Raw genomic sequence first — 26,586 nt, 5'->3', positions numbered from 1 at the left:
CATTTTATATAAAATGTACAAGAAGTACATTTTCAGTATCTTCTATAACTTTCTTTCAGTAAAGAAGGATTTCCTTGTACTTACTGTCTGTAGGGTTTCTCATTGGATACGACTGTGTGTAGTTATTCACGCAGTGTATAAGCTGAGGGCTGATAGATGCACAGTAATTTTCAACTGCTTTAATTTGGGACGGACCAGGAGAGGAGTCTGTCCGAAAAATTGCTTGGCAATATTCCCGGCAGTTCGTGTGGTGACCTGCGTAACTGCAACAGACTGACCCCACTGGGGAGGCAAACAGACAAACAACAGAAAATCTATGGGTTCCTATGCAGGGAAATGAAGAGATGAGCAAGTCTGACACACAAGGATGCTCAAGGAAATGAAAGGAAAAAAAAAGAACAAATTCTATGCTCTATTGAAAAATCTTTGTCTACAGAATGACTGGAAATATCTGTAACTAGCCAAACTACGTTTGTTTGTCTGGCAGGAGAAAAAAGTCAGTATTAAAGCTGCCTTGAACTCAAGCTCAAGACATGAGCAAGCCAGCTGAATCCCATTTTCAGCTGTTTTGTTCTTATTTTAGGTAACCAGACATGTCCAATAATTGAATTATCAGAGAAATGCTACTAATAACAAACAAATATGACAGTAGTATAATTCAACAAACCCAGACAGATGGTACTGGTGATTCACCCATTTTTGCTATTTTGTTAAATACGTATAGTAGTCCTTGACAACAGCTTCTACTGGAATTAATTCTGAGACACTGATTTCATTTTATATAAACAGATATCAGGCAACAAAACGCATGGTTCTTCAACATTTCAACTATGCATTTAATTTTGCTACTTAGCGAACATCAAATGAACAAGCGGGAGAAAAAGATGACAGAAAAGATAAATACAGATACACAAATTAAAAACAGATATTAATTATACAAATAGCCAAATCCCTTTATTACTTGAGTAAGACAATTTACTTGTGGCTTTTGCTTATATGGGTCTGAAATCCACATGCTTGTGTAAATGTTCACCTACATAATCTCTTATAGTTTAGAGAAAAAATGAATAATACAAAAGAAAAACAAAATAAACTATTCATTATATACTTACTTTCATTTCTGTTAATACAACTAAAGAGAGCATTCTGAAATCAAAACAAAAGCAGTGTTACAAGACAGAAAACTTCAAAATATATTTAAGTAGCCAATCATTTGTTATAATGAGCTACTAAACCTTTGATATTATTTGCTTCAATTAGATTACATTAAAACAAAACCACTATACAAACAGTGAAATCAGGAAATTTAGAGATCAAGGGTCACCAAAGTTCTGTGTGTACTCATAATAAAACAGAGAAATATTGAAGCAAACAAGTAAATTGGAACACTTTCCTGGACTAACTAAGGAGCAGGGTAAACTGCTATAATAGGGTGTCCCAAAATGTTGGAATTTTTTTTTAAGGACAATAATTTTAAAGATTCTATGTAGAAAAAAAAAAATCTGCGCAGATGGATGCATGCAAATGGTAAGTCTCAACAAAATAACTCCATGACAATGTACCTTAAAAGCTACAGCATGCAACCAACTCTGTCGAACTGCAGCTGAAAGGCACAGCTGGGGGATGTACAGCTCAAATGTCAGAAGAAGGGAAACACACACATCCTGCTTTGTTTCAGAGGCCTCTAATCTTCAGACCAGTCATGGAATGGTTTGGGTTGGAAGGAACCTTAAAGCTCATCTAGTCACAACCCCCTGCCATGAGCAGGGACATTTTCCACTAGACCAGGCTGCTCTGAGCCCCATCCAGCCTGGCCTTGAGCACTTCCAGGGATGGGGCATCCACAGCTTCTCTGGGCAACCTGTGCCACTGCCTCACCACCCTCATCATAAAAAAAAATCTTATTCTTTGTATCTAGTTTGAAATTACCCTCTTTTAGTTTACAATGACTAACCCTTGCCCTATCACCACAAGCCCTGCCAAAAAGTTTATTTCCAAGTTTCTTGTAGGCCTGCTTTGGGCACCAGGAAGTGCTATAAGGTCTCCCAGGATCCTTTTATTCTCCAGACTGAACAACCCCAGCTCTCTCAGCCTGTCTTCATAGGAGACATCTTCCATCTCTCTTTGTGGCTCTCCTCTGGACTCATTCCAACAAGTCCACACCGTTCCCATGCTGAAGAAATAGTCCTGGATGTAGCACTCCAGGTGGGTCTCACCAGAGCAGAGTAGGGGCAGAATCCCCTCCCTCATGACTACTGAACTCTTACCAAAAAACCCCAGTCTTCCCCACACTGAACAATCACATTTCCCATTAAAAAAATTAGGTGCTGGATATAAGCTGTCTGGAACTCTATGAAAAGATGAAGTCCTGAGGTTGAAATGCCAAAATGCAGTTGCTTGTTATCAAAGACTAAAATTATATGATTGTGAGAAAAGAGAAATTTGAATTTAGAAATATCTAACCTCTACAATTGCCAGAACACCAGATTATAAAATCTGATCAAATACTTGATCAATATAGTGAGAAAATACAATCCCCATCTTAATAAAATTCCTGATCTCCATTTCCCCCTATCCCTATAATTAAACAAATTTGTATTTCACACAGAAGAGAGTATCTAGAGAAGAAAACAGAAACACCATCAGACTGATCCCAAATCATGTGGGATTAAAGTCTTGCTTCAAAACAGGAAAGCACCAGATGTGCTACTACCTCTAAGACAAGGAAGAGAGCTCAAAATGCAGACCTAGATCAAGCCCAGTAGTTCACCATTCTTCATCTATCTTAGTTACTAGTTATTCATTGCATTGCAGAGAAGTGGGTATCCAAATAATCCTGGGGCTATTTTTGTGCAGATCTGTACTGCTGCAAACAGACGAAAATACAAACATGTCGGGAATAAACTTGATTATTTTATTTTTCCTTTTGACTTAGATATTGTTTAGTGCATAGGAATTTGGTTTTCATTCGTATTTTCTACTTGCTTTCTTCTGCACACAAGATCTTAAACAGGACAGTCGCAATACTGTAATGAGCAGCATCAAATTCCTTCTATTAGCACTCAGAAATTAATTTAAACCTTGGGTAAGCCATGGCAGATGTGTCAACAAAAGGCCCTAAGAGAATAAACACGTCTAACTTAAAAGTGTAAGTTATTTTTCCACAAACAGCAACTATTTATAATTCTGGTGATCATAAATAAAGGACAGATCTATTGGTACACCTCACACAAAAATTGAAAAATCTGCCTTACATAAAACAAAGCCCTAGATTTCATAAAGTAGCAATTCAGACATTTTTTTTCTATGCCAAAAACATCCATTACAGTATTTTAGATCTTTCCTCCCAAAAGCATGGATACTGCATTATTTCTCTCAGATTACAATGAATCTGCAGCAACATTCTTCATCCCAGCAGCACGTTTTCATCTGATTAACTTTAGATGTTTCCTTCTTTCCTACAGACAAACCAAATCTTGTTACACATCCATCTGTGCAACACAGATGAGGGACAAGAGAATTAATGGAGAAAGAACACAGAGGTGGGGTCACCATCCTACATCTGTAAACAGCAGATTTAAACTGCTGCCTAAACACTAATGCCATTTTTGTAGCACCATATATCCTTCACTGTGGATGCCAGGCAAAGGCTACCAGAAAAGCCCTTTTTTGATGTGGCCACCCAGTTTCCTTGGGACCTGCCACATACAACAATACTCTGCTCCTAAACTGACTCTCTTCAGAAGCTGCTGAAATTTGACTTCTCCAGAGCCACCCTGCATGGAGCACTGGAAGGTGGCATATCACTGGCCAGGGATCTATGTACAAATCACAAACAGGAGAGGACTGCTAAGGAATGCATCTCGAGCTGTTGTATTTTCCAGCATCAGTCTCATGACATGGTTATGACAATGGGAAGTTGCCAGCAGCTCACATCCCAGACAGCAGACAAAGAACTTAATGTTACAACTTACTTTAAAAGTTTTTTGACCAATAACACAAAGCAAAAGCATATTGACAGTAGTTCTATCCAACCACTATAAGCACATGTACCTTCGGTTAAAACAGTGCTTGCTTATTTTGAATAAAAGACCTGCTTGTAAGCCTTAAGATACAATGCACAGAGCTCCATTATTAAGCTTAGAACTTCCTAATATCTTGTTAGATATACTTTGCTGTAGCTTAGGGAGTTATTCTAGACAAGCATTAATAGACAGACCATTGTTCTATTTGTCCTTACTTTTCTACTTCTTATATAATTTTTCTGCTGACAAATCTTATGGCTACTGCTTTGCTCTAATTGCAGTTCTGCTGTCTCTGAGGCCTGCCTTTTGCAGCTTTCCCAAAATCCTCTGATTTTATGGATTCCCACAGCAGCACACAAACCAGCCAGGCAGAATGAACACTGTAACTTTATTATTTAAGGCACTGGGACAGCACAGGCTCCTGGAAAGTCTAAAGTCTGTCTGCCATGTTTATACCGAATACTTAACCATACTGTTAGCACAAACAATACTTAAAATCATACTCTAATGCTGCAATAAACTCAGATAAAAATTGTCATGTCATTTAGAAGTTGAATGATACAAAAAAGTGATTCTAAAGCAGTTAATGAATAATTGTGTCACTTGCCCTGCTCAGAGGCCACAAAAGAAAGTAGAATGTTGAGAAGATTACGATATTTACTAATATTCCTCCTCTAAAGGGCTCAAATTGAGACAAAATTATCTTCTCACAGTGATTTCACAAACCAATTTTATACATGCAGGTAATCCTAACGTAATAATAAATCTTCTTTCTGTATTTTGAAAATACATTTCCACAGACTGCTGAATCACTGTAATAATCCTCACATTTCTGTTAAGAGGAAGTGGTCTGGCTTCCCTTTTCCACCTTGTCCCCGTTCCCAGCTGTATAGTCTTGTGTATGCCCTAACACCACCACCTTGTCATGACCTGATCTTTCTCACTAATCCCTATGAAAACTCATTTTTCTCATCCCCTAGGATTTAAGTCAGTGATATCAACAGATATGATACTATGTTAGAACACAACAGAAGAAGCATTTTTTAGATATCATCTTTTAGAAGAACCTGCCAGAGGCAGAGTAAGGCAAGGAAGGGGAGGGAATGTGTGTGGAAAAATGGCAGCTGAGTAAGGCAGGGGAAGAAATTCAGCTGCACTAAGTTGTTACAGCAATTCACCATATTTCACAAAATTGTGTCTGTAGCCACCACTAGAATGCTAGTTAAGGGTGCTGACTTTGTTTTTTGGGTAGGTCTGCGTAATGTTCAGTTTATATGTACGTATATACCCCTCAAACATGTGAGGGGTATAGCTACATAGATATGAGATAATCTTAAAAAAATTTTCAAAATTAGTGTCTAATCATGTGTTCATAAATAAAGTTGTTAAGAGCATTAGACAGTCAGTCTGATTTGAATTACTAACTGCAACTTCTTTTCAGAATACAAGGTTCATATCCATCTCTACTTAATTAGCACTCATATCAAAGATAACCAGCTTTTCTACCCACTCAAGGTTTCTTTGGAATCTTTGAGTGAACTGGCAATGAAGAAAGACACAGAAAATAAAGCAAAAGGTAAAAGACAGATATAGATAAGGAAAAACAAAACCAAACCAGCCAATCAACACAGAAACCAAAAGAGAAGAAAAGTATGTTCTCTTTTAAGGAATGACTAAATCATCAGGATTTGGGAAAATGATGGTACAAAGGCAATACTGTGTACACACACAGTCTGATACTCCATTTTTAACTTGTGTTGAATACTAAATTAAGCGAACAAAGATGGCAATATCAAAATTTCTAAACCACAAACACAATGATTTGTTTTACTTGTGCACAAGTCCCATCTTTCAGACCTCTTTTTTTTAAAGCCAGGTGTTTCCAAGCCTGGTGATTAAAGCCAGTGAGACTACAAGCAGAAGGAGTGGAAAGTGGCAGGCAGACACCAGCACCACAACCACGTACACCTTCAAGTAAAGGCTCTCAAAGATTTCTTTTTGGTGTTATGGAAATTGGAAAAGGTGTTGAGGTTTATGCAGCAGAGAACATTTTTCAGTCTTCCCCACCAGACCCCCTCTGAAGGAAGATTTTAGCCAGTACTGCAGGACCTAACTGGTTTCGCTCTTTTTGGAGCTCATCAGCTGCAGGTAACGGCTCAAAACCCCAAAATGCACACACCTCAACACAAAGAGAGCAGAACATTTTGCTGAAGGAAGAAGTCCTCTGCATTGTGAGGCATGCTTTCACATTATAAGCACATTCTTTCTAAATGGCTGCCTCTTGTGTCTTGAATGAAAAGCAACAGTGAAGCTGTTGTTTCACAACAGAAATTAGGACTATTTTGCAAAAAACCCACAAAAAAAGTATTTTCCTCCCTAAAAATTATTATGGGATCTATATTCTACTAACTTTGGCAGAAAAATAACTTCAGTACTATTGTCCTGGGCAACCTAGCCATGACAAATATTTGAATCTAGATCTTACCCAGTTAAGGCCATCTTAATTTCTAAGTATTACCTACAGTTAACAAATACAATAGTACAATGCTTAACTCTGTGCAGTTAAGCACAGAAAAGAAAACCCTCTTGATCTCTCCTTGACTTCATTTAATCTTGCAGTTTATTGAGAGAAGATAAGTCGGAAGGTAACAACATACTAAGGTTTAGTGGAATCAGCTGAAGTGTCAAATGATGGTGAACATCTGTTAAAAACTTTAAAAACTTGCAGTAATAACAAGTAAGGTCAAGATTTTCCTCTATTATGTAAACCAGTAAAGACTTGAAAACACTTGCACAGTGAGGTAGTATAAAATTTACTGGAACTCAAATTTTGGCAAGATCATTGAGTGTTCTATCAACCTTCTTTGAACAGCAGAGAATAGAGACAAAAAGCACCAGCAGATGAGAATAACATCATCTACGATGTATAGCGTATGGTCAGAGTTCACCCTGAATTCATTAAGCTGTACTTCCAGAGGCCACACACAGTCCTGTGCCTTAAGAGTTCATTAAAACTGTTTAGGAACCTTTAGCTAAACAATGTCCTAAACAGTCCCTTGAGTTATTATCTGTTGTCTCGGAGTAATCCACACAAACAATTAGATAAGAGCTAAAAACTGATGACTGCATTTTTCAGCAGGGGTAATTAGTAGTCAGCATTCACTAAAATCTCAACAAAAAGCAGGATCATATGACCCTAGAAGGAAAAAACAAGTCAATAAATACTTTGCTGAATCCCCACTACAGCACTTGAAGCTGCAGGCACTGCATTTTAAGTTTCTGTGTTTAAAAGTTGCCAAGTGAGATTAGGCTAAAGTGCTCAAATCTGTGATAGCAAAACTACCTTTAAACCATCCAGGAACACCAAGTGTTCACTACTGTGCATCAAAAGTAGTTTTAAGAGCATAGGCTAAATAAGTGGTGACATTTTCAGTTGCATTTCAACTGCTTGGGAGATGTTAATAGGGCTCAGCTGCAGTAAAGCTCTCACAGTGCCAATTAACTAGAGAAGTTTATATGTCTTATTTGGAATACATGAAGTAAAAACTGGAGTTCTTAATATTCAGAGAGGTGATCTCACAATATGCAGTGCACAGACTCAAGAGCTGCAATCTAATGGAAACTTCAGTGCTACTCTTTCCATGCACAGAAGAAAGAAAAGGGATCTTAAACACAGTAATAAAGCCTTTACAGATTATTTTAAGATTTATGAACTGTTTTAGGCTGCTCCACCAAGCATGTGGTCTTCCATGTGGTCTTTTAAAAAATGAACCCTCACTTTACACAAAAGTTTTAAAAATTCAAAAATCAGAAAATCCTACATACAATCCATACCATCTCCACTTCTTTCTTCTTCTTCCTTTGACTATTACCTACCTTCTTTTTAGAGGAAGATGAACAGGATAGCAGAAAGCTGGAAGAAGTAGTGAAAGATAAAAGAACTGAGGTGCACAGAACTAGAGGAAAAATGAAGACGACAAAAGGAGTATCTGAGAAGCAGAAGATGGAAAAAATGACTATTAGAATAAAACCTTCAGAAGAAGGCAAATAAAATACCTTTTGGTAACACTCAAAAATACTGGGCAAGTTGTGCAAAATTTATTCATTTCTGTATGTAGTGCTACTTGAAAATAAAAATTGTTACAGGACATGCCACCTTCAAAGAACTGATAAAAAATTAATACCTTATTCCAACAAAATACTTTTCTAAAATGTGTAAAATCTCCACATTAAAATAAACATAAATATTTACAGTAAAAGTAATGCAGAAATATATGATCAGCAGAAAAAGCATCTTTGATTAATCTTGTGAAAGGCTGGCACATCAGTGCTGAAGTGATTCTGCTACTGCATGACCTGAGTCTCCACTTAGTGACACCTTCTGCATGGTTTGGCTTTTTTCACTGCTCTGAACCCTCTGCCCTACCCCTGAAGATTTACCTCCTTCTTCACCCTCATTAACTCAGTGGAAGGCTGAAGGGTAAGTCACAAAATTGCCTCCCTAATCTCAAAAGATTACAGAAGTTTACAATGTACAGTTCAGACTATTCCAAGCAGCTTGTGAAAATTCTCTGGGAAATCCTTATGTGGGTAAGCTAAGTAAGTTAAGAAGACTGGTAAGCTATGAGAGTGTTTACAAAATAAGGAATTATATTTTACATCCTTAATTCATATAGTTTTTACTTTTACATCATGTACTTTATTAAATGCCACAGCAACAGACCTGAGAGCTGATTACCAAGCACTGTGATCCATACTGCAAACTACTTTTCTAATTGGATCCTCATTTTTACCAAAGTATGAATTCTTAAATGCAAAACCAAACACAGTATGTATGACATGGTATTTATGTGATTCACGTGCTATTTGTGACCTCATGTCACCTCTTTCAGTTAGAAGCAGCCATTCCTTCCCCAGTTCAGTGGTTCCCCAGCCAACTCCACAGAATGCAAAGTACAGTACAGGACACAGAAGCTACTCACACACTACAGAGGGAGCAGGACTCATACACCAGAGCAGCAAGAAGAGTGGTTTTTTTTTTTAAAGAGAAATAATGACAGGGTGTGGGAAACTGCAGGTTCCCTCCAAAAGTTGTATTTGGAATCTTCAATCTTAGGCATAACTTCCTCGAATTTAATTCAACCAATGAGCCTCTCAAGATTATTTTAAGTATTATTTTCCATGAGCACCTGTAAGCCTGTATACATATGAAAAATCATTGTCATACAAAATTCTATCATAACTAAAGATCTAGCACATCAGATACTTAATTTCTGTCCCTGACACTATTTGAATCTACTACACCTAGTCCTCATTAAAAAAGTTCTTTCCATCTTCCCTAATCAGAAGACTGATACCTTCTACTATGATTTTTCTCCCTCTCTTTCTCTTTTAGTCTTGCACAGATAGCAAGAATTAAGGTTTTCTGTACAATAACAGCAAGATCACTCCTAATTAAGAGTGAGAAGCCCAGTTTTCAAAATTCCAGATAAAAACTGGAAAAGTAGATAAGATGACTATGACCATAAAGTCATTCTTTATTCTCTTACCTTTCCTTTCCCGTTCTCCTTCAACCCATACTGGCCAACCTCCTACAGCAATGCAGAAATCCAGAAAAAAAGAAGGAAACAGACCAGCATAATAGAGGAGAAGCTTGCAGATGTTGACAGTATAGCATATTATAGCATGAAAGGAGACAGAACTACTTAAAATGAAAATGCATTTTTAAGAGAACAAGCTTTCAACCCATACTAACTTCCACAGTAAAGAGTCTAGGAATATACTCAGTAGATTGTTTAGGTAAAAGACAAATGGGAAAATAAATTTCAAAAAAGTAATTCAATACTTCCTGGAAAAAAACCAGGAAAACTGCTCCATTTCTGCCCAAATCAAAAGAATGGAAAATTGTCTGATATCCCAAACTGTTGATTATGAGCAGAACTGATGCAGGACTACCTAACTTAGGGCTGAAGGAAATTAGATGAAAATGGGTGGGAGGAATCTGGCTTTTAATTAAGATGAGTATCAAAAGAAAAGCAATCCTTGCAGAATAGCACTTCCACACACTGTGTGAAAAAGAATATAGGTAAAGGCAGATTTCTGAAGATATCCTGATGATTAATTTTATGAGCAGAACAGTAAAAATAACTGCAAGCATCAGCAGTTTCACTGCTGTTACAAAAAATTATATGCTTGAAATTATTTATATTCAGATTGGATACTTAAGGCTGTTCTTGAGTTTATTTCATTAGGTCACTTTTAAGCTGACTCTCACTGTCAAAGCTGAAAGGTTTCTGACTGATTGAATGATCATAACGAATGCTGACTTTGATCAAAACTCCTCTGAAATAAATTTTTTGGGACTCCAATTTGATAGTTGCAACTTTTTCATTTAAATTAAGGTATATGCAAGACTAAAAAATTTTTACAGATTGTGATTATACTTTTATAAAAACTGTAGTGAGATAATTTTCATTCATACGAAAATGAGCACATTCAGAAACACAGCTCTAAAAAGACTGAACTTTCCCTCTTCTACAGGATGTTTTTACAGGACTTATAAAATGATTTATATAAAAGTTGATGTTTTTTCAGATATATTCAGACACAAAAACATACCTCATATTCCTTCCTGCAGACCTTTAAAACATCATTTTTTGCAGAAGCCTGAAAGACAGATAATTTTCTCTATTTGTAGTAGAAAATGATAAAATCATGTTACAAAATAAAGACTGTTCTACTTTTAAATTAACTGCAATAACAATGGATTAATGATCTATTAAAATGTTCCTTTAAGAACCTAAAGAATACATGTAAAGCTTTAAGAAAAAACAGCAGACACCATGACTTGTTAATATGGCATTAAATGAAAACCCAAACCCTCATATTTCTGCACCAAGTTAGCTGAAAGCACACAAAGCAACTTAGGTTTTGTGAAAGGTTTGCCAGATTGCAGAATACAGGAAGCATTTAAGAAATGGAAGAGCTTGAGCATAAAGATCTCCCCATTTTCCCTGTTGATTTATCACTTGCATGTCACTTTCAACTCTACTCTCATGTATGTTCATTTCTATGGTTCCTATTGTCAAACTGAGTAGCAGAAATTCTCCCTGCAAACTACAGATCCCTTTGTTCTATACAAAATCTTGTGCTCCTTTTTCATATGACAGATATTGCAAAATATAATAACTACTAACATGTTACTTCCCACTCCAGTAATTTAAAACACTTGGGTAAAGTCTGTCCTTGGACCTATTATATCACCACCTTCAAAATGACTCCAAAATCCCCTCAAGTTTCAAGGATCAAAATTAAAATCCAAATATTTATCATTATCCCTAATATTTGGCAAGTATTTAGATTTTAGTATAAATAAAATCTGGCTCTATTAACACCAAAAAGCCCCCTTTTCTTCCATATAAACAAAAACCTCTTTGAAGAGGCATAAAAATCTGTTTGGGGCTGTAACCACAATGTTGTATGTGGTTACAACATGACACTACAAAAAAAAAAGAGCTTAGGATCAGCCACGTGCTGCCTTTCAGACAACATTATTTTAAAGTAACAACTTTGATGTAGGGACTGTGACAAGAGGTCAGAATTAAGCTTAGCATAAGCAAAGAGAGCTGCAGAACCAGCCTGGATTCAGTCAGTAGGGTGAAAGCCTTACCTGCTTACATGCTTGCCGACACTCCACGGCAATAGCCAGCTCACAGCAGCCTAAACCAACCCACCCATCAGACTTCTTCAGAACTCCTTGGGAAATAAGATAGCAGACTTATTAGAGTAGAAAGAGAAACTATGCTATCATTTTCCCTTCCCTCTACTTTTCAGATTTGATGATCCTGTTCTCAAAATGACATTTTATTGGAATTCCAAACCAACTTCGAGCAAAACCCACAAGTCTGCGTTTTCATAAATGCTGAAACTAGCAATTAATGAAGAACCTTCCACACACTGAGGATAAAGATGCTTTATGTAAACTGCATTACACGTTCAATGGAAATGTTAGATTTTGATAATCTATCTAATCTGAAATATAAACCAACAAAAAATATCAGGAAAAAAACCTCATTACAGCATCATCTCTTACAGATACACCCTGCTGTTTGTTTCAATAGCACACGTCTCTACCAACTTTGCCAATGCAGAAAATGTTCCGTGTTCTTTCTCCAAACTTCTTGTGGTGTTTTTGGTCTGGATGGAGTTAAATCTCTCAGCTGAGCTGGCATGGGGCTATGTTTTGAACTTCTGACTAAAACAGTGTCGATAACACAGGGATGTTTTAGTTACTGCAAATGCAGGCAGCATCCAGGCCTTTTCTGTTTTTCATAGGGACTCACAAATAAGCTGACAGTGCACAAGAGGTTGGGAGGGGACACTGCCAGGACAGCTGACCCCAGCTAACAGTCCATAACACATGGCACCATGCTCAGCCATAAAAGCTGGGGGTTGAGGATGGCAGGGGCTGCCCTTGCTTGGGGACTGGCTGGGTATCAGTTAGTTGGTGGTAAGCAACTATTTTGTTTTTGCTTCACTTGTTTTTCTTGGGTTTGGGCTTTTTCCTCCTTTCTTTCTTGTTTTTCCTTCCATTTTTAAATTAGAAACTGCCTTTATCCCAGCCCATGGGTTTTCTCACTGCTGCCCTCTGATTCTCCCCTCTCTCCCACTGATGGGAGAATGAGCAAACACTGTGTGGTAATGAGCAGCCTACTGGGGTTAATTCACAGCACTTTCTCTGTCATTTATCCCCCCAGCAACATGGTTCCATAGCCAGAACTATTGCCAACAGAAGTTTCCCATCTCCCTGTCTCCCTTAATCCATTTATTTCACTCTTGGCATGATCATCATTTCTTCCCACAAGGTTACATAGAAATACGGTAAGAAGCAAATTGCTGCCACAAGTTGTTTCATCCTCTTAATTTAATAATAAATACTGATTTTCCAATGCTTTCTAAACACCAGAAATAAAATAAAAGAATGCATTTCTGTATCTATTTCTCATGTAACCTTAAAGAAATAAAGGGAAGGTTTGATCTATGCAGCTGCCCAGCAGCTGTGACTAACTTGTTACATTCTTTATCTTAGGACAGGAGGTAGAGTTATTTAACTCAAATGAACCACTCATTTTTGTTATGACTATTTAAAAAATAAAGCAGTACTTTATTACATACATAAATTATATTCTTTATGTAGAAATCAAAAAGCAGAAATATCAACAACTTAATTTTAAAAAATGCTCTTAAGCCCAGTGGAAATGCCTATTTAGAAGAGCCACATGGGATGTCCAGTTTTAAAAAGGGGAAGTGAAAGAGCTAGGTGTAAGATCTTAAATTTAAATGCTACGAAAACACTTGGAAAAAAGTGTTGGAAAAAGTAATGAAAAATAATTGCAATTAATGGAAAACAATGGCCAACTGGTATTTATAATGAAGAAAACGTTCCAGTCCCTCATACGTTCCAGCTCCTTAATCACTTTACAGTGGCCCTTTGCTGAACTTGCTCTATTGTGTTCATAGTTTCCTTGTCTCAAATGCCCAGAACTGGACACAGTATCCTTGATGTGGTCTCACCAATGCTGAGTAGAGGGGAAGGATCAGCTCCCTTGATCTGCTGGCAACATTTTCACTGATGCAGTCTGGATGCTGCTGGTCTTTGTTACAAGGGCACATTGCTGGATCATGTTCCACTTGCTGGTCACCAGGATTCCCAGGTACCTTTCTACCAAGCTGCTTTTCAGCTGGCCAGGCCTCCTGCATGCTGTGGAGCATGGGGCCTTCACCAGGTGCAGGACTTTGCATTTCCTTTTCTGTAATTTCATGAGATTCCTGTCTGCCTATTCCTTTGGTTAATCAACATCCCTGTGGATGGCAGGACAACCATCTGGTCTAGCAACCTCTACATTCACTTTTGCATCACTGGTGAATACATTGACAGTGAACTCTGCCCCATCATCAATGAAGGCGTTAAATGGGACTAGACCCAGCATCAACCCTCAGGTACTGGCCTACAGCTGCCCTCTGTGATGCTGATCAAACCTTCTGACACAGCAATTGGGCCAGTTTTCACTTCACCTCCACTGCTCACTTATCCAGCACACACTTCATCAGTTTGACTATAAGCAAGTCATGAAAAATAGTGACAGAATCCTTACTGAAGCTGAGATAGATAACATGCACTGCTTTCCCCTCATCTAAAAAGGCAGTCATCTAATCATAGATGGTCATCAGGTTGGTAAAGCACTGTTTCCCCTTCACATATCCATGCTGACTATAGAGTATCACATCCTTGTTCTCGATGTGTCTGGAAATTGTTTCTCGATGTGTCTGGAAATTGTTTGCAGGAAGATCTGCTCTGTTACCTTCTGAGGGTCTGAGGTAAAACTGTCCAAGCCTAGAGTTCCTCAGGTCCTCCCTGCCCTTTCTAGAGGCAGGAGTGAACTTGCTTTCTTCCCTTCTTCTCCAAAGTCCTCATTATCTCCTCTCAATACCCAACCCTATCCTCCTCCATCAAACACAAGTCTTCCTTGCTCTGAACTTTATGACTGATCAGGGACCTGGCACTCCTGCAGGTTCATCTTACCAGCAAAGACTGAGGCAAAGAAGACCACAGGCTATTTAGTGTCGTTTGTCACCAGGCTTTCAGCCTCATTCAGCAGCAGACTCTCATTTTCCTCAGTCTTCCTTTTCAGCTGATGTAGCTCAAGAAGCTTTCTGGCTGCCAAATCACATTATTCACCAGAATCAACTCCTGATAGGCTTTGGCTTTTCTAATCCCACCATACATTAAGTGGAGCTTGGATAAGGTGATCCTTGAAAGTCAAGCAGCTCTCTTGGACCCTCCTTTTCTCCAGTTCCACGGCCCATGGGATTCTTCCAAGTTGACTGCCTGTGCCCTCGTGTGTTTTCTCTTCTAAAGGTAGCAGGGTGATTAAAGCTGCCCATAAACATGGGGCAGGCATGTGAACACAAGATTTCTTCCAGCTGTACAAAGGTGGCCTCATTTACCACTTGAGCCTGATGAGGCAGCATGCAGCAGACACCCATATATCACCTGTGTTGGGGTCTCTGTACAGTGCACTCCAGTGCCCACAGGCTACTCTCAGCTGGCTCACCAGCCATTCCAGCAGTGCTCCATGCAATCCACTCAACACTCTCACATAAAGGGCAACTCCTGCTTCTCATCTTCCTGTACCTGTCCCTCACCACACACCTGCTGTGGGAGCTTTCCTGCTGTGTCTCTGTGACTCCCAAGAGAATGGAAGCCTGGTAACTGCACACAGGTTTCTAACCAATAAGAGAGAAAGTTTGTTTACAAGCACTGGAATCAACAGCTTGCCTCCAAGGCCTGGTGGGGGGACAGGAAGGAGAGGGGGAGTCTGAGCAGATGCTGCAAAACTGTTACAGCCTCCTCTTCCCATACTCCCACTTTTCCAAATATAGCATTTTAATTTTGTAATTTCAAAGTCTTTTAGAAATTACACATGATACAATGGACTAGTTAAGCCTGATTTAATCTATTTTTGATCTCTCCTTTAAACATTACAGCCCTATGTTGTGATTTATGCTTTAACTTTCTATGCTGGATCTGCATTAATTGACTTTTGGTGAAGAGGGAAAGAGTCAGCCACAGAAGTGATTCTCTGTGGGGAGCAGCTAGCAGCTTCCTCCGTGCCTGGCACAACCAGTGGCTAGCTGGCTCTGAGAACTGGCATATTGCTAAGCCAACTAGAGAGGCCAGTAATGTCTCTATGACAACATATTTAAGAAAGAAGAAGAAACCATGGGAAGCTCTCTTTCTGCCCTTGGAGGGATGGCCGGTGCTGCGGCTGAGCCCCTTCCTGGCAGGGCCAGGCTGGGCCCGTTCTGGCTGCTGGGATCCTGCCGGGGGCATCCCGGTGACTTGAGCACCTGTGGGGCCTGGACTGTGTGACCAACAGCGAGAGGCACAGCAAGCAATTCCCTGATGCAAAGCCTGGACAATAGCAACTTTTCAGCGCTGCAGAACTCTATAGATCTTTTCAAATTGACAGAACTTGAGAACAAACAAACCTATGAACACCAATTCTCTCCAAGTGAGGAAGAAGGAAAAGGAGAAGACAGATGAGAAGAACAACATGGTGGCAGTAATGTCACTACAAAGGAAGGGAGAGGAGGAAGTGCTCCGAGCGTCAGAGCTGAGATTCTTCTGCCAGCTGTGATGAGGACTATAATACAACAAACTGTTTCCCTGTGATTCATGAAGTGCATGGGGGGATGCAGCATTCACCCTCAGCCCATGAGAAAAAGGCCCTCATGCTGGAGCTTGTGGATGCTGAGAAGCTGTGATCTGGTGAGAGGCTTGAATAGAGCGAGAGAGAGAGAGAGCCCCTCATTCCAAAGACAGAGGAAGAGGACCTTGCTTTTATACTCTAGAACAGCTCATCCTTTAAAACTGCACCCCATAAACTAAATGGCCCCCAAAAAGCAGTTGTGGGAAGACTGCAAACTGTGGGAGGGGCTTCACATTGCAAGCAGGTTCTGGGCAGACTATTAGCCATGAAAATTAAAACCACATTGGAAAAGTTCATAGAGAACCGCTTCCTATAGGAAAGACCCCATGGCATAGCAGAAGAGACTCCTCTCACTAAGTGAACTGAAGAAAGATCTTAAAAAGTGGCAAACTGACTAAAAATCCCATATTTTGTCTCCCAGCACTGTCAGTGGGAAGAAAAAAAAAGCCTGGAGTGGGGAGGAAAGGTGTTCTAAAGGTTTATTTTAGTTCTCATTACCCTCTTTAATTCTGTTAATAATTTCTTTTTCTTTATACCTCTTAAAGTTTTGTGCCTGCTTCACCCCTGAAGTGTTTTGTCCTAATCCTTATCTCACTCCATGAGTTTTCTTCCCTGCCTCTGCTTAACTACAGCAGAGGAAAATGAATAAACAATTTCTCATAGGTGAACTGGCATTTGGCCAGCTTCAACCTGTCACACTTTCTAAATCCACCTGTGTACCAAGCAGTTTGGTTCATAATCTGAGCCCCTGCACTTAAATTGCTTGCCTAATTCTTACTATCTCCCTGTGTTACTCAGTTTTTGTTCAAATTATGCTGCACCTAGAGTAAAGTCATAATTATCAACCATTTTGTAGATCAGGTTAAGGTGTAACAAAATCAAAAAACTAAAAAGAAAGAAATGCTGATATTTCCCTGATTTATCACAGAAGAACATGTTTACTTATACAAACATATTTAATATTTTTTAACAGGAAAACTATTTATAAAACTAGGAAACTATTAATAAAATGCACAGGTAACTCATATACTAGAGGAAACTTAACACACAGTTTATATTAGATGCATAATGGAAGTTAAATTATCATGAAATCAATAGGTGCAGGGGGCAGACACAATATCAAAACACACAGAGGGTGAAAAAGCAACATGACTCAATAGTCAAAAGGTATTTCTTACCTGGCAAAGAAGAATTTATACAACCCCACACTTCTCTCTGAAAAGTAAAAATGCAATTAAGCAAAAGCAAGTCTAGAGAATAAGAGAGTTTATAGCAGACTCAACCAGCAATTTCAGCATTTTTTTACTGGGTTTTAAATATCTGATTGGAAGAATTCTTATATTTAGATATATTTTAAAGAAGTGCTCTAATAGAAGCTGAGTACCACTTCCTTCCATGAGTCTGTGCTATGCACAGACTATGGAATCAAAAGCAGCATTTTTGCAGGTGCATAACATAATGTAGTTATCTGGAATACACAAGCTAGTCAACTCTCTCAATCAATATTCACAGAACTAAACTGCAACTTAAACAAAGAACAAGATTTGTCTAGGACTAAGACCTGTGGAGAAGCTTACTGTCCTAGCATTCCTTCCCGCCAGCTTAAAGATACCCTAAACACACATAACCACACAGAAAACAAATTTTAAAAAGTGTTTCAATCACACTGACACAGCAAACTGTATTTTCACACTGTGACACATCCATCTATCTCTCTCTCTATCTCTCTATCTATCTCTCTCTCTATCTATCTCTCTCTCTATCTATCTCTCTCTCTATCTATCTCTCTCTCTATCTATCTCTCTCTCTATCTATCTCTCTCTCTCTCTCTCTCATCACAGGAACTGATGACTTTCCAAAGTTGCAATGGATCTAACGCTGTCCTCCTCTGTATCTGTGGAGGTTTCCTACCTAGACAAGAGCCAAAGCAAGATCAAAAGAAGATGGTAAAGAGCTGCTACTTCTGCAAGTTCCATCCCTTTGATTCAGTTGACTTCCTTTATTTCATGAGGAGGTTAATGGTTGGACTCAATATCTTTAAGGTCTTTTCCAACCTAAATGCATCTACGATTCAAAGAAAAAAAAAATCACCTCTTGTGTTGATGGTGACAGTTACTTTTTAAACTAATACCAGGCAATATCACATTCCTTGAAGGAACACACACAACACAATGTCTGTAACCAGTGCTCAATATTGACCATCTGATTAAATCAAAACCCATCTGTTCATTAGTGAAATGGCACCAGAACACCTGTCCAACAAGAGAAGAGATATCTGAGAACAGCAAATAAAGTATTGAGTTGAATGGTTAACTATTTAATGTATCTAGATATTACCCATTCAATAATATTAATTTAAGATCCACACTGGATAGCTGACTTGTCACTTATAAAGATAATTGGGAGTTGTAAAAACCATTGTGTAATTTTCCCCCTTTCAGATAATCTCCAATCCTGTCTTATCAGAAGCACTTACCTACTATACAGATAAGATTCTACTTGTCTTATCAGGGAATGAAAGATAAAGAAAACCAGTACCAAACCAAATGCTATTCACCACTTCAACAGGTTTTTATGACAGTTTTACTCATACTAGGAGCTGTCTATAACCTTCTGAGCTGTCTATAACCTTCTTAGAGCTATTGACCCATAGAAACAAAAAACTGAAGGAACTTTGACACACAGAAGGAAAGGATCTATAAGTGAACACAATCGTGTGAAGTTGCTAATTAAATGTTATTGCCAGATTTACTACTCTTACTCATTGCTCACTTGAGCTGAGCATATGTTTTAGGTTTGCTGCAAACAGTATTGATACTGTTCAGAAGTAACAGAAATTACCAGAAGAAAGCAGGCTTTTCTGACTGCAAAAGGATGCCAAGAGATAAGACTCTAAAATTTACAATCTGAATGACCATACTTATCTATTCGCTGATTAGATCATCCTTAGAAGAGGGAGTGGGTTACACTCTTTTTTTAGTTTAACTAAAGAATGTTACCGACACTACAGAACTTTCAGGAAACTGTAATCTTACTTATCCAAAAAAAGCATTACTTCAGTTTCTCAGGTAAGGCCATTAACAATTTGGTGCAGCTATCAGGGCCTTCTTGTCTCTGCCCAAGACCTCATGGCTTTGTGCCATACGCACAAATGGAATGTATGATCTAATTTAAGTCACTACCATTAACATCCAAGAGACAATCACAACAATCACAAGTTTTTACAACACAGATAAGATTTTCATTGCATTTTATAGCTTATACATGCTACCTTACTGCAAGTAAAGTAATTTATGATGGCTTTAGAAAAAAATCCTACTTTGAGGTTCAAATCTCATTTGAAGAGCTTTTCTAGCAAGCCTTACCATTGATTCTGGACAATACTCAGGTGCTCGCTGCAGTAAGTGCTTCAAACGGGAGTCACTCTTAGAAGACAAAATCTGTTAGAAACAAAACAACTTAAAACAGAGAATGTTGTGCATATCAAATACTTTTTTCAATTTATTTCACTGTTTTTAGTTTCTCTAATATCTACTCTTTGACAACTTTGCCTAACAGTATGAACAGAATTCAAATTTATGATTTCTTTTTACATATTTGTAGTTTTTCAAATATGTTTCACTTCTTATAGTGATGCAATCTTTTCTATTTAGAAGAGAATGAGAATTTCCTCCACAAACATTTCAATCAAAAAGTTTCTACTGAATGTGGAAGGGCAATGTTAACGAGAGGATTTCTGCTGCACATATCAAAATACTATACAACTCTATTTTCCTAATTAACCTTCTGCTACATGTTACATGACCTTAAGCAATTAAACTTCAAAAACCCCCTGAAACATAAAATTTCTGTAGAAAAAGGTAGAACAAAAGCAAGACTAGTTAAAGAGACAATCAAAACTAACAGGGGAACGCATAGTACCCACAGGTAAACTGAAAACCAAGGAGCTCGCTAGACTGGATGGAATACAACTGAGGATGTTGTTCCTTTAGCAGCCTAATAAAGTTTTACTTATAAATTAAAACAAGAAACTGGTGAACAAGAGGAATGGAAACAGACCTATTAATGTGTGATGTGAAACTGGAAATGATATAACTGAAACAGATGAATTTCAGAAGCAAAAGTACATTACAGTTCTTGTCTAAATTTGTTCTATTCTAACACGATAAACTTATTGAAAGAAAATCAAGAGAACAACAGCATTTGTTTCAGAAACAAGAGCAAAAAAAAACTGCATTAGTATTTTAACTCTTCTGAGGTCATAGAATAATTAAATAATTCAGGCTGGAAGGGATCTCAGAAGGTCATCTATTTCAAACTTGTGCTCAAAGAAGGGTAAACTACAAGACTAGACCATGGCGTCCATCTGCTTACTCTTTCCATCTGTCCAGGTCCCTCAGGATCCTGTCCTACCATTAAGATTATCAACACTTCCTTTGAGCTTCACATGGCCTGAAAACTCAACGAGAGACGCCTCGTACAGGCTGTTAACAAAGATGTTAAACAGGAGAGGTGCCAGGTGCCAGACCCCTTTGGCATTCCACTTATTAGCCTACAAGCAAAGTAGGACCCACTAACCTCTATCTCTGAGCCTGATTTTACAACCTGTTTTTTACTCATCTAATTGTTCATGCCTCAAACCCGTATGATCCTAAAATGGATAGAAAAACATTAAGGGAATTAATGTTTAAAAATTTGCTACAGATAACACAAATGACATCCACGTCTTTCCCCTCATCCAGAAATCCAGCCTTATTATCAAACCAGGTTGGCCAGGAATGATTCACTGACATTAAATCACATGCCTCCTTCAGCAATAGCTTTACATTTTTTCCTTCTTCAGCTTTTAACTACTGCCATAAAATGTCTTGTTGCCCTTGACCTTCTCTATGAGTCTCAATTCCAGCTGAGCTTTGCCTTTTCCTATATAACCTTACTTGCCTTGGCAAAAGCTCTAAATTCTTCTTGTAAAACATTTCCCTGCTTCTACACTCTATACCATATCTTTTCTGCACCAAAGGTTGTTCATAACTTCTCTGTTTATCTGAATCAAATTCTTGGAACATTAAAGAGTTTTCCTGGGAGCAGGGACGGACAGTCCTTATGCTTGGAGAAGGATATGGATAGAGTCCTCTGGAATGGTACACAATGAATGCTGCCAGGAAACTTATCACAATGAAACTTATCAGAAATAAGATTAGGGAAAAAAACGTAAATTGAAGAAAGATAGGCCCACTTATTCCTTGCTATGGTATCTGACATGCCTAATCAAATAATCATGGAAAGGAGATGATACCAAAGCTAAGAGTAGAGTAATACTTATTAGTAATGCAAAATAATTAGGTGTTTGAACCATGTTAGTTGACAAACAAACAGAGAATGTAATCCACATTCTCTTTTTCAAAAGTCTCACAGTAGCTGATTTACTGGTTAGTAGAATTCCTTACCCTTAATCAAGCCTCCTTCCTTAACTGGCAGGATCCAGGGCAACATCACTGGGTGTCCTGTGCATTTCACCCTAGTCCCTGGGTTCCCAGGCAAGGCCTCCCTCAGTACTACTGCCAGTGTCCATACCGATTTGCAGACAATGGCTAACAGTCTGAGGGTCAAAAAAACCTTGTGATTCCTGCAAAATCCTAGATCTGAGTCCCTGAAAACCAAATGACCTTAGCCAGAAAGTCTCCAGTGCAGGTGAGTGCTTCCTTGCCCTGCAGAAGGGAGTGTTTCTCCTGGTGGCATTGTTTACAATCTGGTGGTTAAGCCAAGATGGCTCCTCAACAAATCGTTCCTCCTCATCTGCTCTAAGGCCCCAAATCTAATCTGCAAGTGCATAGCCAAAGACAGCCATGAAACTTCTTCCTCCTGTCAGCTGCACAAAATAGTTAAGTTACAGAAGATGAAAATCAGTAAAATAACAGCAGACAGCTCCTTCAGTTGCACTGCATCAAAGGATCACACAGAAAATGATGCCACTAGCCTGATGTGAGGTAGCTAAGCCAGCTCCTTATAGCATACTTTGGGAGGCACCAGTCCTGCTTCAGACTTTTTCCAGACCTCTCACTACCTCTCACTAAGATTCTGGATATGCTGATCATCTGAGTGGAGAGAGATGAGCCAGATGAGGCCAGATCAGTGTCTTACAAAACCCACAGAAAACTATGTAATAATTAGAACCAGTATAGCAGAATTGGGATGGAATTTGACAGTAAAAAGCTGGAGACCTTTCATGAAGAGCCAACAGGAATTCACATGATAAGCTGGAAACTTCAAACCAAAGAAACACAAGAAAGAAATGGGCAGATGATTCCAAATGCCGTATCAATGCAGCTACTAAATTCACCATTTTTTTTTTTAATATACAGGAATGGATATCTTTCTCTTATACCCAAGTTAGAACACAATTGTTAAGACTGAGTGTCACACTTTTTTTTTTATAATGCCATGTATAGTTTTGCTTACCTGTATTAAAAGAGATAAACTTATGCTGGAAGGTCTGCAAGAATTATTATAGGAATTGAGAGATGATCTTATGCAAAGATGCTGTAAGACTTTTCCTTGTTTGGCCTAACAATATGAAAGCTGAAAGAGGATTTGGTTGTGTTCTCTAGATATATCAGGGAGGGAAAAGTGCAATTTAAAGTGAAAGTTTTGATAGTACAATCAGATAAATATAAATTTAATCATAACCAGATTTATTACTCAAACAGCCTCAAAATGAGCAATGAAAACAAGAAAAGAGGGCAGATATGATCTAAGAACACAACTTTAACATAAAAATTGTGTCTACATTGATGTAAGTTTTACTGATGTAAAATTCTTACGTAGATGAATAACTGTAACTACACACACACAAAGCTGTATTAATTACTACCCACAGGTACAAATCTAAACATAAGTTATGGAAAAATACTTTTCAAGCTTGAATTCAGAACAAACATTATGAAACAAAGTGTTATGAATAAAGTAAGTGAGCAGATTTTTGCTGCATTCACAAAGCGATATATCATAACGAGATGCTTAGTGGACAAACAAGAACCTGAAGGAAGAAAGAATAATACCAGCATCTTGTTCTTCAGTTTGAACTCCCCAGAACTTAGAAACACATAACATTCATTAATTTTGTAAAATACCTTCAGACCTCTCATTTCCCAATGTGCTTATCACTTCTTGACCAAATTGTGGCCTCAGGTTGGTATTTCTATTTCTCCTTAACTTCAGCAGAACCCATTTTTCACTACAAAACGAAAGAGGACTATGGCTCTAAAATTTCCAAGTTCTCATTTTGATATCATTACATCTCACAATTCACATATAGCCTGCAGACAGAGGATCGTTAGCTTACAAACTTGATGTTGCTACATCATTGTCTAAAGGCACAATTTCAACTCTGATGGAGTTAAATTTAAAACAAGCTTACCTGTTCACAGACATCACGGCACATTAAATTGTCCTTCGCATGGTAACAACAAGACAAGCCTATGGAAGAGCAGGGAGAAGGAAAAAGATATTTAAAAGATTTGAAACACTAATCATCACTTCTGAACACAAGTACACACTTGATGTTCTATCAGGACAATTTTCTGGCCCACAGATGACCATGGGAAACGTTCCTTCCCAAAAGGCAAAAAATGAAGAAGTTTTGTTCTGAAAATGATGAAGATCCTTACAAGAAGTTTCACACTTACCCCTGAACACTCACTGTCATCAAAATGAGATCTCACTCCCTTTCTGCCTCAAGTAATATTTCTGCTACTTAACTTGCACTAGCTGGGCACATGGCAAATTCCTTCATGAGACAATTCAATTTATTAACTCAGGGGAAACTTAAAAAAGAATAAATATGAAAAAGTAAACAAAAACCCATCAAAAATCTCTGTAGAGAATATGTGCCTTTGTAAATTGAATCATCTCACAGAACCTGAAAAGTGCAAGAATCAGTTAGGAACAGGTAGTGAAGGAAATCAGACCAGAAGTTTCTTTTCATATAGCTGTTCATTGAATTCTGTTCTAAAAACCTTGGAACAAAACTGTAAATTGCTTCACTAGATGGATGATTAAGACTGGATGGAAGTCATAGAGCAAACACAGATATGAACACATCAAGAGTTAAAAAAAACCCCAAAAAAACAACTGAAGCACTGAGAAGTCATGAAAGACCAAACATTAAAGCAGCATTTTTAGCATTATACTCTGCTGTGCTTTGTACTTCCTACCATTTAAATATTTTGTTCATTCATAGTTAAGCTTGGCAAACGTAAAATGAATTCAACAGTGCCTTTATATCCATTTTCATCCTCACTTTCCTGTTTTTGGACCAGTGTTTTAGAGGACAGAGGTGTCCTTCAAAACTTTTACTTCCATGCACATCTTTACACACAGGATCATTTATTGATTACAGATTTCTGCTGAGATGCATCTGAACTATGTACAACAAAAAAAGTCTTTTTCTCAACACTTTACCAAACAGATTTTGACTGAACCATCAAGAAGGAACTTGGGCATGAATTCCTTGCAATATTAGTAGGTTTATCAACGGGAAGCTGGGCCAGAGTACGTCATATTTCACTCCACTAGATTTTGCTGTCTCCCTCCTAGAACTAAGCCTCACTAGAAAGCAAAACTACAGAACAATTAAATACCCATAAATGCCGTCGTGACTGCAGTCTTCTGCTTTAAAGAATTACCTGTTTTGTAGTTTCCATTCCTATGACAACAATGTCATCTATGTATTAAAAGGTGTTTTCCAATATATCCATCTTAAGCTGCCTTCTTTTTCCACCGGTCTTTTTTGGTCCTGTCAGGAAGTTACAGACACACAGATTCCTAGAATGGCTTGGGTTGGAAGAGACCTTAAAGACCAGCTAGCTCCAAGCCCTTCTACTAGACTAGACTTCTTAGAGCCCCATACAGCCTGGTTTGAACATATCCAGGAACAGAGCATCCATCCTCTGGGAAACCTGGACATGACTGGAATTCTGGGCTGCAAGCACACATTGCCAAGACATCTGCAATGTGGGGAGCTATTTTACCACTATCCTTCTCTTTATTAAACATCTTGCATTCACTTTTCAAAATACTCGAGACCCTGTTCAATATTACTCTTCTACTGAAAACAAGGAATAGGAGCCCTGGAACACACAACCTGTTCTGACCTGTTCTGCATATGGCAACCTAGGTGTCAGGTTTTACCCATCGTTTCAAGCCACAGTCCTGGGAATTCACCCGCAGGCAGCGTGACACCGAAGGCACACATCGCGGCCCCGAGGCACGGAACCCGCGGGGGTAGACGAGGAGGTCTGTGCTCGTCACGGTGCCCGGCGGGATGCCGGAGACCCGGCCGCTGTGCAGGCTGTGGAAGTGACCCTCCCCGGCTCCGGTCCTGGCCGCAGGGATTCCGGCGGGAGCGCTCACTCCCCGGGAAGCTGGCGCAGGAACCAGCCCGGACCGGCACCGAGACGGCGCCGCTGCCGCTTCCCAGGCGCGGAGCAGGTGCGGGGCGGCGTCCCCCCACTTCCCCGTCTTCCGCATCCCATCCCGACAGCGGCCCGACAGGAGAGTCCCGCGGCGCCGCATCCCCCCGGGCGATGCCGCCCCTGCGCCATGTTGTAGAGAGGGACCCGCGGAGTCGCCTCCCCCATTCCCTCCCCCGCGGTCGCTACTCACCAGCCGCCGCGGGGCACAGCAGCGGGGCCGCCGCCAGGCACAGCAGGGCCCAGGGCCACCGAGCGGCCGCCGCCGCCATGGCCGGGTCTCGAACCCGCGCCAACCCCACCCCGCCCCGCGCCCCCCGGCCGCCGCACGGACAGACGGAGGGATGGAGGAACGGGCGGGATCTGCCGCCGGCAGCGCCCCCTCCCGCCAGCCCCGTGTCACCGCCCGCCGCGCCCATTGGCTGAGCCGCCCCGCCAGGCCCCGTCCCATTGGCTGACGCGCCCCGCCAGGCTCCGCCCCCGCCCGGCCGCCGCGGACATTCTAGCGGGAGCCGAGAGCGGAGGGGGCGCTGGGCCTTCCTCCTCCTTCTCCTCCTCCTCCTCCTCCTCCTCCTCCTCGGCCCGCCACCGGGCTGACCGCAGGCGGCCGTTCTGTGCTGCCAGAGTCGGAGGCATCCCACAGCCTTCATTCCCCGCGGCCCATGGAGCGGCAGGGCCGTGCCCGCAGGAAGGACTCGGGCTCGGTCTGAAAAGAGGACTAAGGAGAGGAGAAGGGGGCACAGACTCGATTGAATTAGTTTATTTCTATTTTTATATAGTACTTGAATTATTAGCATAATTCTAGACACCACTTTTAAA

General features: G+C 39.6%; 1 protein-coding gene across 5 annotated transcripts in view; it reads right to left on the bottom strand.

Annotated features, from left to right (window-relative positions):
• The window catches only part of RECK (reversion inducing cysteine rich protein with kazal motifs), a 45,796-nt gene extending 19,757 nt beyond the window's left edge, over nucleotides 1–26,039 (bottom strand). Inside the window, exons 1-9 of one of the 5 annotated variants that reach the window (XM_036406605.1) lie at nucleotides 25,961–26,039; nucleotides 23,715–23,773; nucleotides 19,663–19,737; nucleotides 17,476–17,512; nucleotides 11,695–11,780; nucleotides 10,644–10,691; nucleotides 9,575–9,616; nucleotides 1,113–1,146; nucleotides 85–282 (exon numbers count right to left, since the gene is read on the bottom strand). In XM_036406605.1, the coding sequence (XP_036262498.1) occupies nucleotides 85–282; nucleotides 1,113–1,146; nucleotides 9,575–9,616; nucleotides 10,644–10,691; nucleotides 11,695–11,780; nucleotides 17,476–17,512; nucleotides 19,663–19,737; nucleotides 23,715–23,773; nucleotides 25,961–26,039 (658 nt within the window). Of the gene's footprint in view, nucleotides 1–84; nucleotides 283–1,112; nucleotides 1,147–2,713; nucleotides 6,124–7,901; nucleotides 8,015–9,007; nucleotides 9,134–9,574; nucleotides 9,617–10,643; nucleotides 10,692–11,694; nucleotides 11,781–17,475; nucleotides 17,513–19,662; nucleotides 19,738–23,714; nucleotides 23,774–25,960 lie in introns of those variants that run through there. The other 4 variants (XM_036406606.1, XM_036406607.2, XM_036406609.2 and 1 more) reach the window with 4 other exon arrangements.
• Between the last annotated feature and the right edge of the window lie 547 nt (nucleotides 26,040–26,586).

The sequence above is a fragment of the Molothrus ater genome, chromosome 1 (assembly GCF_012460135.2).
Source record: "Molothrus ater isolate BHLD 08-10-18 breed brown headed cowbird chromosome 1, BPBGC_Mater_1.1, whole genome shotgun sequence".
In the NCBI taxonomy this organism is placed as follows: domain Eukaryota; kingdom Metazoa; phylum Chordata; class Aves; order Passeriformes; family Icteridae; genus Molothrus; species Molothrus ater.
The sequence above is the reverse complement of the archived record's forward strand: the minus strand, read 5'-3'. Positions and strand labels throughout refer to the sequence as shown.